Source organism: Indicator indicator, chromosome 13 (assembly GCF_027791375.1).
Source record: "Indicator indicator isolate 239-I01 chromosome 13, UM_Iind_1.1, whole genome shotgun sequence".
Taxonomy (NCBI): Eukaryota; Metazoa; Chordata; class Aves; order Piciformes; family Indicatoridae; genus Indicator; species Indicator indicator.
In genome coordinates this window covers 15,962,136-15,976,938 of record NC_072022.1, presented here as the reverse complement: position 1 = coordinate 15,976,938, position 14,803 = coordinate 15,962,136, and the positions used below count along the sequence as shown (strand labels likewise).

Here is a 14,803-nt window from a genome sequence, read left to right as displayed (position 1 = left end):
ACAGCCTTGTATGTCCACGCTCAACACATGAGAACAGTCATATACCAAGAATTACATAAGCTGGGATTCACTTTAATAAAAAGCTTTTATTATAAATCTGCCATGTCTGAACAGAAGCTGCCATACACAGACATGAATCATTGGGCTTTAAATTACTACACAATTCAGAGCTTTGAGCATCCACACTTCCAAAACTCAAGTTATACTCAACATCTATGACCCTAAGCACCACACTGTGCAAACCTTGATGCCTCAGGTGGCTCTATCTGAGCGCATTACATGCAGAGGCTAAGACCTGCTGCTGGTCTAAAATTAACAATCCCTATATATGAAACAATTCTTGCTTCATCTCCTTCCCACAGAAAAAGGAAAAAACACTTCAACTGACCAGCCAAAGCTTGCCAAGACATTTCTGTATGTTATTGTGGCCTCCATTTACTTTGCCTGCTAAGCTTTATGACAGCAAAAGGCAAGATGAGAGGATGGCAAAAGCATATGGCTGAAGTGACATCAGCAAATGAATAAATCTTATTATCAAGTGAAGGCAAATTCCACCTGACTTAACTCACTGGCTACCTACCAGAAGTCTGTGTCTCATTTTTCCCCCAAAATAATAAAAATCATACATAACACTTATTAGGCTACAGCCCCCTTCTGCTGTGGGGTCATGTGATTTGGCTGCTAAAACTTTCTTTAAATATAAGGAAGGTATTATGGGAGGAGGAAAGGCAGTTCCATAATTCTTTCAGTAGCAATGGGATCAAGCTATACTTGAGGTCAAGTTTCCCTTCCTCTTTTTTCACTCAGAGCAAGCTGAAACGTTCATACACAAACACTACACATTAGCAGTAACAACAGGCACCTCTCAGACTCCTAAGAGTCTTAGCTGTTTTTTGTCACTACTACTATGTAATATTTTGGTTTACATGCTTAATTCTGTCAGCACTGAAGCCATTTGACATAAACTCATGCTTCTGCTCTACAAAATGGCATGAGAGGAGTGTTTTTCTAGCTGTGATTAAGAGGGCCACCCATCACAAACTGCTGTGCGTGCATGAGAACACAGTGTACTCTAAAGTAGAGCGTCTGAAAAGTCTGGTACAGCAATTGCTCACTCTGCCAGGTGAAAGCAAGCACAGAGCAGGAGATTGCATGAAGGGCTAAATCATACAATCAATCAGTAAAGAAGCAAAACTGGAAAATATCAAAGAAAGGCAGAATTCTGTTGATGGCTTTCTTGAAAATGGTGCCCACAGCAATGTATGCCTATATTATCCTGGGTACAGAAAGGCAAGAAAGGAGGTAATAGAAGCTTTAATTTGAAGTCCTAACACTCAGCAAGGTCATTTTCACACTCAGCAAGTATGCCACCACAGCTCAAACAGTGGAAATACAAATGGCTGGTAGCTGGGGACTGAAGGGTGAACTCAAGCTTACATCAACTATTGAGATACTCATGTCTAAGAAAACAAAACAAAACACACAAAACCAAAACCTGACGTTTATCTGGATAAGAGACACACTGACAGTTCCAAAGATCATTCTGCCTTGTTAATTACAATCTTTCTCTAAAAGAACTGAAATTCATAAAAAGCAGAGCAAAACAATACAATCTTTGGACACATACATTACTCCAGTCACTTTTCAGAGAACACTCTTAGCTGGATTTGATGAATTATCCAAATCTGCCCAGCATTCATTAAACAACAGAGAAAAGTAGATGGCAATAATCTGTCAGTAATGGCTATTTAAGTTAGTATTACCTACTCAGAAGATAGTCTGTTTCAGTGAGAAACGGACTAATTTTGCATGTACAAGAAATAAACTCAGGACGAAAAATGGGTACTTTTACAGAACTGCACTAATGGAGTATCAGGATATGATTTGGAACAGAAGAAATTTTCTGTTGTGTAAAGCTCACAGGAAGACCTGGACTTAAGATAATCTCTCAATCAGAGAAAACAGGCAGGACTTAAAATTCATTACCCCATGTTCTAGGGGAACCTCTAATTACTGGTTAACAAGATGCTTATGATACACAAATATCAGCTGCTTTGATTTCAACATTAACTTTCCTAACACTGCATCTGTGTTTGAGTGGGCATCTTGGAAAACTATTCTGCAGTTGTAACTCTCAGTTAATCCTGTCACGTATCTGGCATGAACTGAAAACAGGATGAAAATTACTTTGATACCTCTGACATGCACCTAAAAGCCAAAGCCAAATGAAGAAAGAAGTCCTCTGATGGGACTGGATAGAACTAAGAAAGGTCAGAGGATGGAGCCTGGCACCTATTTCTGGCAGAGAAAAGAGGTGGTAGGTAAGATATAGTTTGACAGCTAAAAATTATTTCCACATCCAACCAGATTTTCTTTTGCAATCATTTTAGCAACAATCCTTTTACACAAGCAGAAATACTCGACAACAATGTAAATGCTATAGGCACTTGAATTACTACTGTAAATCCATATATTTGTTTTTAAGACATATTATCTGGGATAATAGACAATGCGATACACTGTGACACCAAGGATTTTTTTTTCTCTCAGTGTGTAAAGAGACAAGAACTGTATTCAAAAAATGCAAAACATTTTAAAAACGATATTATACATATTAAACAAATACATAGTAAACTCTGCATGTATGCCTGATTACACAAAGACTGCCAATGGAACTACTTTATACAGTGAAGATAAACCTCTTTAAATACACTTAAAAAGAACTAGATAGAAATACATCTGCTGAGAAATGCATTGAAGATCATAATTTTGAGGGAAACAATGTGCACAGAATATTGCTTTCATCCAGGTTTATTAATCATTTCATTAAGCCTGAATTTGTTACAGACTTCAGCAGTAATTCAACCTCTCTGTTACATATATTAAAACTCCCCCTCCCCCCATCAGTATTTTCAGATTAACAGTAATTACTTTGTATATTCAGGAAAATGATAAAGTCAGAGGCAAGTACTTAAATATTTGTAAGAAGAAAAAATAAAAAAACAACCCACAATTCATAGGAAGATTCCCACAAAAACGAAACAATGCTTTTTCCCATTTCAGTATTTGTAATTTATTGTAACCAATAAAATGATGACAAAGAAATGTCTATTTACTGAATCTTCATGAAACCACAATTTAAAAATTTTTCTCTAGACGTAATTTGTACCTGCTTTCCTTGGGATATTTAAATTATCTGTTTTGCTAGCCTTCTGTATTAGTCATCTAACCAGAGAGATTGGTTATGCCTCCAGTTAAACAAACATGTGTCTTTGTACCAAAAGTCTCTGGATTAAGAATGCATCTGCAATTTTCAACAGAAATGTAAGTTAAAAAAATATTAATGTCCTTAAATTTTAATACTATGGTTGTAGAAACTATGTATAGAATGTAATAGAGCAACGGACTTAGAGATACAACAAATAAAAATTTTCTGAGGTCAAGAGGAAAACCTAAATTAGAAATGTTTAGTACAGTGTGATGGAAAAAGCACATGGCAAATGCTTTACACACCATTTTAGATTAATAACCAGAATACTTGCTGAAAATCTCACCGACTGTGGTTTTGTGCAAAATTTTACTTAGGAAACAATTTATTTATCCTGACAATAAACTATGCAGCATATCAGACTTACAGGTAAGGTTTTCCAAAAACATTAAATAAACTGTAATTAGGGTATGATCTGCACCATCACATTTCTGTGCCCTGATGCAGTGAACACTCAAATCATAACAAATACACTTGTTAATGTAGTGTCTCTCTTTTTTCAGTTGTGGGTACATCTGCAGTAAGACTGACTACTGCCTCCTCGTACAATAAAGAACATACAAGAAAACCACACTGATCTCGTGGCAAAACACCTAAATAAATCATGCCATGATCAACATGTTCCATCCTTTTGTATGAGCATATGGTGTAAGACATACACTCTTTCAACAAGTTCAACAGAAAAAAAAAAAAAGAAACTTCCAGTGTTTTTATTTGCCTATTCTCTGGACTACCCAGTCCTGTTGGCAGAGGGGACAGCGATTATTCTGTTTCACCCACAAGGACATGCAGCAATTGTGGAAGGAATGATTGCATTCTCCCCAAACCACTGAAACAGAAGAAAGAAAGAACATGTTCCAGTCACTCTGCTGTTCAATCAATACCTGTAACAGGGTCCAAACGATCATTCTCAGATGTTTATAATCACTGCAAGCTTTAGAGTCAAAACAGGTCATTACTGATGTATCCACTGATATTGGCCTATTACAGTAATTCTGATGACAGTCAACTCTCTGTCATCAATCCTTTTACTTATTTTCAATTACCAGTAAGTCAATCAGTCAATCAATCATATATTGCCACCTTCTTGTATAAAGTGACACAGTTCTGTGAACGCATTTACCAGTTTGTCCAGGAAATAAGGGCACCAGTCTAGGTTCTTCCCTTTATCATCCCCAGCATCAAAATACAGCCCCTGTACATAGGAGTATAATTGCCAAATTCTCCTCTGAAATGCAGTGTTCAAATTTAAATGTATGATACCACAGAGACACATCTGATGCAGCATATAGTCTCAAAATGGGATCTTAATGCATAGCTAATTCACAAACTACAATTGTTTCAACATAACAAAAAGGGTTATCTATTGTCCATCTACCCCTGAATACTATTAAGTTACTTTGTTTTTTTTTCCCTTATTAGTTCACATTTTCTTTACTGCAATACCAGGGTACCAATCAAAGGAATGTTTTGGATTATGCTCTCTTATTTTCTCCTTTCTATCTTAAATAGGACACCTAGCAAGCAAATTAGGGTATCTAGAACAGGAAATTCCTGTTCCATTAAAACAATGTAAATGGGAATTGTAAAATGAACAGTGGATTAAGTTTGAGACAACATTCTTCAAAATAGAAAGAACAGGGGCATGGAAAGGTTTACTGAGGGTTTAAAAGTTGGATTAATGGTTTAAAACAAACTCTTTAAGACAATTTTCACTATTTCCAACTTGAACACGTCAGAACTAAGTTAAGATTTGCTTTTGCATCTATTGGTATGGAACTGAAGATGTGTTTAAACAGTATTACAAGCAAACTCAACTGATTCTGCTTTTTCAAATGGAAAGTGAACAAACAAGGAATTGCCTCCTCTGTGTCTGAATTAAGACTGGGGAAAATTTCTAACCCAGACACTTACTTATTTCAGGATTTTTATTGATATTACCATTGTCCCTTCTGGCATGCATCTCAGAGGGGGGAAAAAAAAAAGTAGCCTTTTCCTACCCACTTCAAAAATGTACATTATAATTTCCTCAATTGTGCTCAGGGTGAGAGAAACTTAAACCTCTCAGATGTATATGTGCTGACTGCAAATTGAAGCTGTTTTCTTCTACAGCATGTCTGAAGTGAAACCTAATTTTATTAAAGCACAAAGTATCACTAGTGTAAAAAGATGACACAATGTAGAACACAACACCAATTTACTTTAGAGCATTAATAAAAGCAGCATTCCCTCCAAACTTTAAAATGCATCCTACTGAGAGAAGCTTCAATTGAAAAACAAGCGAATGAAATCACTACATACCAACACAATCTTCTTGTTTGTTTTCAGCTTGACATCTAAGACAGGCATCTAAAAGTAAACAAGAACAAGAATTTGATTCTCAGGATTCCATCTTAAGAATAGGTTTGACAAAGGAAAATATAAACTCTAGAAGCAATATACAAAGGTAAAAATCTCAAGTTTTGATGTCTAGTTCAGCCCTTTATCATTAAATAACTTTCCTAATATCTAAAACAATGCATACAACAATGAAATAAATATTTGAAAGAGATCATAATGACTATAAATTGTCCAACAAGTTTTGTTTATTTTCCATTGCCTTCCTATTTTCATAGCCTTCTCCATTTTGTAGATATAACAACCAGTATATTTGTGCCAAGACACTCACGCATATTGAGACCAAAGCAAGCACAAAGCTAAACCCTAATTACAGGTCTTTGTTTTTCAGATGTCAGCATCTCCTTTTAGGGAAATCATTCAGAATTTTTTTTTTTTTAGGCTGTGCATTTCTTACCACAACCCCTACATCTCCTCCTACCTTTTATATAGTAGTTTGCCTTATTAAGTACCTGCGTGTCATTTTTCACAAGAGTCACATACACATACATGCGAACATACTGTCCAATCTGACCACAGAAATGCGTAGAAAAACATACAACAATGTTTTAAAATATTTATCATCTTTATGCACTCCAGTCTGTGACTATAGGACTGTATGGGAGGTTAAGGACTCAGCAAGGTACAGAAATAACCAGTTCCAGGCTTAGTACTGTGCCACACACGAACAGTGGAAAAATGCCTTCGCTTCTCCTTTGCCCCAACACGGGCTGCCATCCAAGCATGTGCACATGCCACTCACAACAGAAAGTGTTCAGTTATTATGGGAGCAAACACATCTTCATTTCCTCTATAGAAAAGGTAATAAACAAGTGTCCTGCTGGTTGGACCTGGCCTACATGTCACTAGTTGGACATTATTTCCTAGAAGCCAGAAGCACAATACGCTACAGGAATTCAGATTTGAGTACTTTTTTCTTTCTCTGCCAGGTATTGCCAGTACTTCTGTTTTGCATTCATCTGCCCAGACACTCCACATTTTCCAGGTGATAAAAGAGTAATGAGGGTACATAAAGTTTCCTGTTGTCTGTTCCTATCATTTGTTTTCCACAGCATTTAAAAGCCAAGCTGTCCCAAAGATTCAGCCAAACTGCTTCATGGTACACTGAAGCAAAGTTGCCTGGGATTACCTCAATATGCAGAGCAGTAAGCTATTGCAGAGTAACAGTCACTATCAAAGCAGCATTTCTGTCCTAGCCCTAGATTGGCAGTTTCAGGCAGAGAAGCAGCACAAAGACCTGAGGACAGAAATCACTACAGCCATACCAAGGCAAGCTTCCCTGCTCCTCCATCCTAATCCTAAAGGCGTCAGTTTGAAAGGTTAAGCAAATCTGAGTCGGTACTGCAGCAATCCTACACTTCCCAGCTAACGTCTGCATCTTTTCTTCTTGTAGTTCTGTGATCCTTGAAGGCCACGTTTGTGCAAAGAGTGAAACCAGCAGAAAATTAAGCCAGCTAACACTTTGTTCAAAAATCTTGCTAAAATCAAACTAACTTTCAAGAAGTGCCAGGCATTGCCTTCAATCTAAGGTTACTGCAGACGCAGTGGCTCTACAGGAGCCAGACCGGGTCTGTCAGGGTCAACATGAAATAGCAAAACCGAAGTCAATAATGATCAAGTTTCATTTTCTAACAATGTGGTTTGTTCTCAAAAAATGATTACCAGATTTTTCAGATAGTTTCCGATGTACTACCTTGGTCTAGTTAAGAAAAATTACAAACTAACTTTAAAAAAACTTATAAAAACTCTTGAGTAAGATTTTAAGGCTTTTCTATAGTCCACCAAGCTAGCAAGAGGAGGGATACACTTTTTTTTAAATTATGGCTTACACAGCAGATGAAGCCAACTTCATTACTTCCAGGATGGTCTCTGTTCATCATATAAAAGCACATAATCTCCAAAACATGCTTGTGCAAAAGGTAAATCTCCCACCACTTCAGTTTGGGCTGTACCGTCTTCCTTCTAGTACACATTTTTTTTTTTGCTTTCTCCCTTCCATAGAAGATTCTCATTAAAAATGTGTGAGAAATGACAGCCCTATATTTCTATTAAGCCAAAACCTGACTGGATTTGCAGTATCATGGTTCCTGAACCTATAAAAGCAAGGTGTTCTGGAGGAAAACTTGGGTCATTTTTCTGCCAGACTTCACCAAGCACATCTGCTAAGGCAGTTATGCCTGGGATGACTCGACACAACAGTAAAATTTGCATATATAGTAGAGTAAGAATTTAAAGAATTTTCAAAAATCCAAGTTAAAAATCGCATTTTATAAGAGATGTCAGAAAACAGCAAAGCCAAGCTGCCTTCAAAGGGATTCTCCAATTCAGAACCACATAAATTAACCCCTTACTTTCAAGAGATTTTTCAGTACATTCACACGCGTCAAACTATGCTACTAACCAGGCTTGGGCAGAAGTGTTAAAACTCTGAATTAACAGATACCGAAGATGACTCTCTATCTACAACTGCTTTTTCAAACACCCTTCAGCCCCTGGAACAGCAGCACAACGCATCTCGCACTTCGGTCAGCTCGGCTGTAACACTGCTTACGGAGTTTGCCAATAGACGAGAAATTGACTCCAGGAAGAAAGAGTCTCTGCAAAGGCCGAGCATAGCAGGCCTGCAGCCCGCCTCCGGCCTGCGCCGCCTCTGGCACACGCTTAGCCCTCCCGACGCTCGCCATGCCCACATGCACACGGCAGGAGCTCGGGCCCGAGAGCGGCGCAGGGAGGGCTGCCCAAGGCCAGCCGGGGCAGCGAGCGTCCGACGGGGTAGATGTTCCCCGACGGGAGTGCGCAACCTCAGGAGGCCGCATCGGCCTGCACTCGCCTGCAGACGCTGAAGCACTGCAGCCCGGTTCCCTCGGGAAGAGGGCCGCTGGGGAAGGCACAGAGGGGGCAGCCCCCCTTCCTTGCCGGAAACAGCGTGTCTCTCCTCCGTCAGCCGTGCGAGGGAAGGAGGGAGCAGCGGCCGGGCACCCGCTCTGGCCTGCGGGCTGGGCGCCGCTGAAGCGCCGGCACCACCTGCCCCGCAGCGGGGGCGGCGGCGGCCATGGCGGCCGGGGCCTGCTGGCCGGCGCTTACCCATGACCTGCACTCGGCAAATGGCGCAGGTGTCGCACTCCACATCCCAGCTCCACATGGCAACCGCGTTCCACTTCTTCAACGAGAACATCTTGTCGGGGGTGCCCGACTTGGGGCCCACCGAGCCCGGGTGCGAGTGGGGGGCGCCCAGCTCGTCCCCGTCCTCCACATCGGCCATGGCGGAGGGGCGGGGACGCGGCGCCGGGCTGGCGGCAGCGCGGGGCTATAGCGCCACCCCGCGGCACCAGCGGCAACATCAGTGCCCGACGCCACTGTCCTGGGGTGGGGCTGTGCTGCTGGTGCCAAGGAGCTTTCGGGAGGCGTCATCTAGCACGGCAACCAAGTAGCTGAAAAGAATGTGAAGCTGGCGAGCACACCCCCCCCCGCAAAGTGGCGCTTTCATCAGTTAGCCATGGGGCGAGACCCATGCTCCCATGGGACAGCTGTGGGGAGTTGCACTAAGGACGGGGGCGAGCTGTCCGGAAGCTGTACTCGGATTTATGCCTCAAGGTTTCGGCAAAACAATACGATCAAAAGTGGTGAAGAGGATGTGTCTGCTGACGGCAGGAGACCAAGCTGTGGAGGCAGTCCCTGCCCCCCCCCCTGCGTCACCAGGAGCAGTTTTCCTGTTTCCATGATGTGCGTGACAACAGCTTTCTTAATAGGGCCTGGAGTGATACAGACATGGGGTGAAGCGGCAGTGGGAGTCTGACCAGGTTAGCTATCTGAAAACCGGGTTCTTTCCCCCGGTGTGCAATGAGCCCATCTCACACACCGAGATGCGATAGGGATTTATTACAAAGTTGTACAAGTTTTGGTGCTGGGGGGCAGGAAATGCTTCTACAAATCATAAGCAACAAAATGAGAACTAAGGAGAATCTCTATCCTTGGTTTGATGCAGGGGGGAGCATAGTGGTCAAGGATGAGGAAAAAGCTGAGGGACTCAACACCTTCTTTGCCTCAGTCTTCAGTAGTAAGACCAGTTGTTTGCTGGATAAAGACATTGAGTTGCTGGAGCATGCCAGAGAAGGGCGACAAAGCTGGTGAAGGGTCTGGAGAACAGCTCATGTGAGGAGCAGCTGAGGGAAATGGGATTGTTTAGTCTGGATGAGGCTGAGGGGAGACCTCATTGCTCTCTACAACTCCCTGAAAGGAGGTTGGAGTGAGATGGGGGTTGGTCTCTTCTCCCTAGTATCAGGTGATAGAATGAGAGGAAATGGCCTGAAATTGTGCCAGGGGAGGTTTGGATTGGATATTAGGAAGAATTCCTTTCCTGCAAGAGTGGTCAGGCATTGGAACAGGCTACCCGGGGAGGTGGTGAAATCACTGTCCCTGGAGGTGTTAAAAACACAGCCATGATGATCCTAGCAGTCTTTTCCAGCTGAAAATATCAAACACTTTCATCAAAACAGTTGTGATCCCTTCCTTTAGTGTCTTCTCCACATCTAAGAGGCCATCAGGCATGACCAACAAATTTGCTCTGAATTTATTCCAGAAGACTGGGATAATCTTTCAGAGTAGAGGAATTGCCACCATGAAGAACTGCTTCCAGTATTAGGATGAAAGAGATGTTTTGAAACCTTATTTTTTCAAAATAGAAAAGAGATAACTTTTGGTTTGGCATACCCTTGCTTGCTTTGTCTTTTCTACTCTTCAAAACAAAACTTGTATTTTTACTGTGCAGTGCCAGAAGTTACATTGGCAGGGAAAGTTGTAGAGCAAATATAACACTGATACCCTTACTTCCGTCCATACTGATTCAGAGAAATAAAGTCATAGTTACCCAACTAATAATTCTTTTCTTGGTTATTTTATCACCTAAAGAACTGTACAAAAATGTCAAGCCACTTTGGAGCAATACTGTCCTGGCACTGTAGAATTCATCTGTTTCTTACAGACACACATGACATTAAGGAGGTCATACATGGGAAGGTGGCACAAAATAGGACACCTCTGCTCTTTCCATGAGTTTTCCCCTGTGCACTTTGTCAGTACTTTTAAATGTCAAGAAAAACTTTTTTTTTTTTTTTTTTTAGATTGGACAGGGAAAGATAGCATTTGCTTATCTCATTCAGGCTTTACTGAAAATGGTCCAAACCAAGTATCTAAATACAGGACCTTGAACTAAACTCCTTTTGGCCCGTAAAGTGCTTGCACAGCTAGAATTAGAGCTGCTTGGCCAATTGTCTGCTGCAGAACAGGAAAAACCTTGTTTGGCAGCTGTGAATGGAGACACGCATAACAGTAGGTATCCACGTTTGCAATGATGGTTTTTATAATACAACTGGTAATCAATTACATTTCTGCAAGAATTTCACAGTAAGGATGCACTGTAATTGATCACAGATTAGACTCATAGAATCATAGAATTGTTAGGGTTGGAAGGGACATCAAGGATCATCTAGTTCCAACCACCCTGCCATGGGCAGGGACACCTCACACTAGATCAGGTTGCTCAGAGCCACATCCAGCCTGGCCTTAAACACCTCCAGGGATGGGGCTTCTACCACCTCCCTGGGCAACCTGTTTCAGTGTCTCACAACTCTCATGGTGAAAAACTTCTTCCTAACATCCAACCTGAATCTACCCATTTCTATTTTTTTTTTCCATTCCCCCTAGTCCTATCACTACCTGACATCCTAAAAAGTCCCTCCCCAGCTTTCTTGTAGCCCCCTTAAGATACTGGAAAGCCACAATAAGGTCTCCTCGGAGCCTTCTCTTCCCCAGACTGAACAGCTCCAACTCTCTCAGTCTGTCCTCATAGGAGAGGTGTTCCAGCCTTCTGATCATCCTCGTGGCCCTTTTCTGGACACATTCCAGCACCTCCAGATCCTTCTCATAATAGGGGCTCCAGAACTGGATGCAGTACTCCAGGTGGGGTCTCACCAGAGTGGAGGGGGAGAATCACCTCCCTCGACCTGCTGGCTATGCTTCTCTTGGTGCAGCCCAGGATGTGATTGGCTTTCTGGGCTGCAAGTACACACTGGTGACTCATGTTGAACTCATCCAGCAGCATCCCCAAGTCCCTCTCCTCAGGGCTGCTCTCAAGCCAGTCACTGCCCAGCCTATATCGGTGCTTGGGATTGCCCTGAGCCACATGCAGGACCTTGTGTTTGGTCTTGTTGAACCTCATGAGGTTGTATTTTGCCCACCTCTCCAGCCTGTCCAGGTCCCTCTGGATGGATCCCTTCCCTCCCGTGTGTCTGCTGCACCACACAGCTTGGTGTCATCAGCAAACTTGCTGAGGGTGCACTCAATGCCACTGTCCATGTCACCGACAAAGATATTGAACAAGACTGGTCCCAGGACTGAGCCCTGAAGGACTCTGCTTGTCACTGGCCTCCACTTGGACATGGACCCATTGACAGCCACTCTTTGGGTGTGGCCATCAAGCCAGTTCTTTATCCACTGAATGGTCCATCCATCAAACCCAGACTTTACCAGCTTGGAGACCAGGATGTTTTGTGGGACAATGTCAAAGGCTTTGCTCAGATCCAGGTAAATGATATCAGTAGTAAATGATATCAGTTGATATTGGATTCTGATTGTCTTAATGTCAAATAAATACTCATTCAAACCTCCAAGTGCTCAACACCAAACTTACAACTTGGCCTCTTCTCCCAAGTAACTAATGACAGGACAAGAGAAAATGGCCTCAAGCTGTGCCAGGGGAGGTTAGGTTGGATATTAGGAAAAATTTAATTTCTGAAGGAGTAGTCAGGCATTGGAACAGGCTACCCAGGACGGTGGTGGAGTCACCTTCCCTGGAGGTGTTCAAAAATTAGTAGATGAGGCACTCTGGGACATGGTCTAGCAGTTATTGAAGGTTGGACTTGATGATCCTAGAGGTCTTTTCCAACCTTAATGATGCTATAGAATTGCCATAACAGTTGGGTTTTTTTTCATACTCCTAATTCCATTTCAAATATACAGCTGCATCTTCAGCTTGTAAGAACATTTTCATCCTCTGCACCTTTTAAAACTCTGAAAATTGCACAGTCAGTGTTTTGGAAGCTTGTACAATGCCTTCCATAGATTTTCATGAATCTTTTGAGAATGGAGATGTCTGGAAGTGACCTGACTTTTGATTTTGTTTTGTTTGTTTGTTTGTTTGGCTTGCTTATTTTGTTTTGTTTTTCTTTCTTCTGTCCTCAAAGAACTTTTGGAGATTTTTGTTGGTTTTTCCACAGCTTGTTTACTCTGAAACATAGAACTGAAGATTATTTTTACTAATAACAAAACTGTTATGGAAATGTCAGTTTTATGCTAATGCTAAGAACAGTTATGTAAGAATGTGTATATCTTGGCTGACTAATGCACATGCTGGATTGTTTTATGACCCTTACTGTTCTGTCAATAGACTAACACTTCAGGACTGTGCCAATTTACATGCCAAAGACAAGAATATAAGCACAGTTCTATGCCAAACCTATTTCTCACACTCTGATCACCTATTGCCACTTCACCAAAAGGAATATGCTAAACAGAGCTATTAATGTGGCCAGGACTAATTATATTGGTGTGGTTACAGCTAAGACCTCAGCAAGGGCAGACAGTGGGACAGAAAAAGGCAGCACAGGAAATAGCACTCGAGGTCAGCACACGAGGTATCACCTCTGGCCAAACCACTTGCAGTAATTCCTCAGCTTTTGCTGAAGCTGCCTGATGCAATTTTCCGAAGTGGAAAATAGACTTCAATATGAGTATGTCCAGTTTCTGTGAAGTAGGCATCCAGAAACAAAAAAGAATCACACAATCACAGCAGAGTAAGGATTGAAAGGCACCTCCAGAGATCATCTAGTCCAATGCCCCTGCTAAACCAGAGTCAAGCACAGCAGGTTGCACAGGAATGCATCCAGGGGGATTTTGAAAGTCTCCAGACAAGGAGACTCTACAACCTCTCTGGGCAGCCTGCTCCAGTGCTCTGCCACCCTCACAGGAAAGAAGATTTTCCTCATGTTCTCATGCAAACTTGTGTGTTCTAGCTGGTACCCACTGCCCCTTGCCCTGTCACTGGACACCACTGAAAAGAGCCCATCCCCATCCTCTTGACCTCCATCTTTTAGCTGTTGATCAGCATTGGTAAGACCCCTTCTCAGTTGGCTCTTTTCCAGGCTAAAGAGCCCCAAAAGCCTAGCTAAAGAGTCTCTCAGCCTGCCCTTGAAAGAAAGATGCTTCAGTGTGAATGTTGATCTGCTCAAAGGTACAAATGGCCTATAAAGGGATTGTGCTGGTTGGACTGGTGGCCCAAGGGCAGTTGTGTGAGGTTTAACAAGGCCAAGTGCTGGGTCCTGCACTTGGGTTACAACAACATCATGAAGGCTCCAGGCTTGGGGCAGAGTGGCTGGAAGGCTGCCTGACAGAAAAGGACCTGGGGAAGATGGTCAACAGCTGGCTGAACATGAGCCAGCAGTGTGCTCAAGTGTCCAAGAAGGCCAACAGCATCCTGGACTGGATCAAGAGTGGTGGGGCCAGCACCAGTAGGGAAGTGATCATGCTCCTGTACTCAGCATTGGTGAGGCTCCACCGTGAGTACTGGGTTCAGTTTTGAGTCCCTGACTACAATAATGACATTGAGTTGCTGAAGCGTGTCCAGAGAAGGGTAACAATGCTGGTGAAAGGCCTGGAGAACAGCTCTTGTGAGGAGCAACTGAGGGAACTGGGATTGTTTAGTCTAGAGAAGAAGAGGCTGAGGGGAGACCTCATTGCTCTCCACAACTCCCCGAAAGGAGGTTGGAGTGAGGTGGGGGTCGTTTTTTATTTCCAAGTGTCAAGTGATAGAGAGAGAGGAGTGGCCTCAAGTTTTACCCAGGAAGGTTTCAGGTTAGGCATTAGGAAAAATTTCTTCATTGACAGGGTTGTCAAGCCCTGGAACAGGCTGCACAGGGACATGGTTGAATCAGCAACCCTGGAAGTATCTACAACACTTGTAGACATCTTACTTAGGGACACAGTTTAGCAGCAGACTTGGTAATGTTAGGTTAATGGTTGGACTCGATCCAATTCTATGATTTTATGACTACTTTATCAAATTCTACACCAGGTTCTTGTCTG

General features: G+C 42.4%; 1 protein-coding gene across 3 annotated transcripts; it reads right to left on the bottom strand.

Moving 5' to 3' along the window:
- Positions 1–2,728: 2,728 nt before the first annotated feature.
- Positions 2,729–8,927, bottom strand: RNF7 (ring finger protein 7). Of its 3 annotated transcripts, none has more exons than XM_054386036.1 (3): positions 8,750–8,927; positions 5,570–5,617; positions 2,729–4,097 (listed from the first exon to the last, which is right to left on the bottom strand). In XM_054386036.1, the coding sequence occupies exons 1-3, from the start codon at positions 8,925–8,927 to the stop codon at positions 3,979–3,981; spliced, it is 345 nt and encodes a 114-aa protein (XP_054242011.1). In that variant the 3' UTR covers positions 2,729–3,978. The 3 variants fall into 3 exon arrangements, with proteins under 3 accessions (XP_054242011.1, XP_054242012.1, XP_054242013.1); XM_054386038.1 differs by having other exon boundaries at positions 4,011–4,097; positions 8,757–8,927; XM_054386037.1 differs by lacking the exon at positions 5,570–5,617.
- Between the last annotated feature and the right edge of the window lie 5,876 nt (positions 8,928–14,803).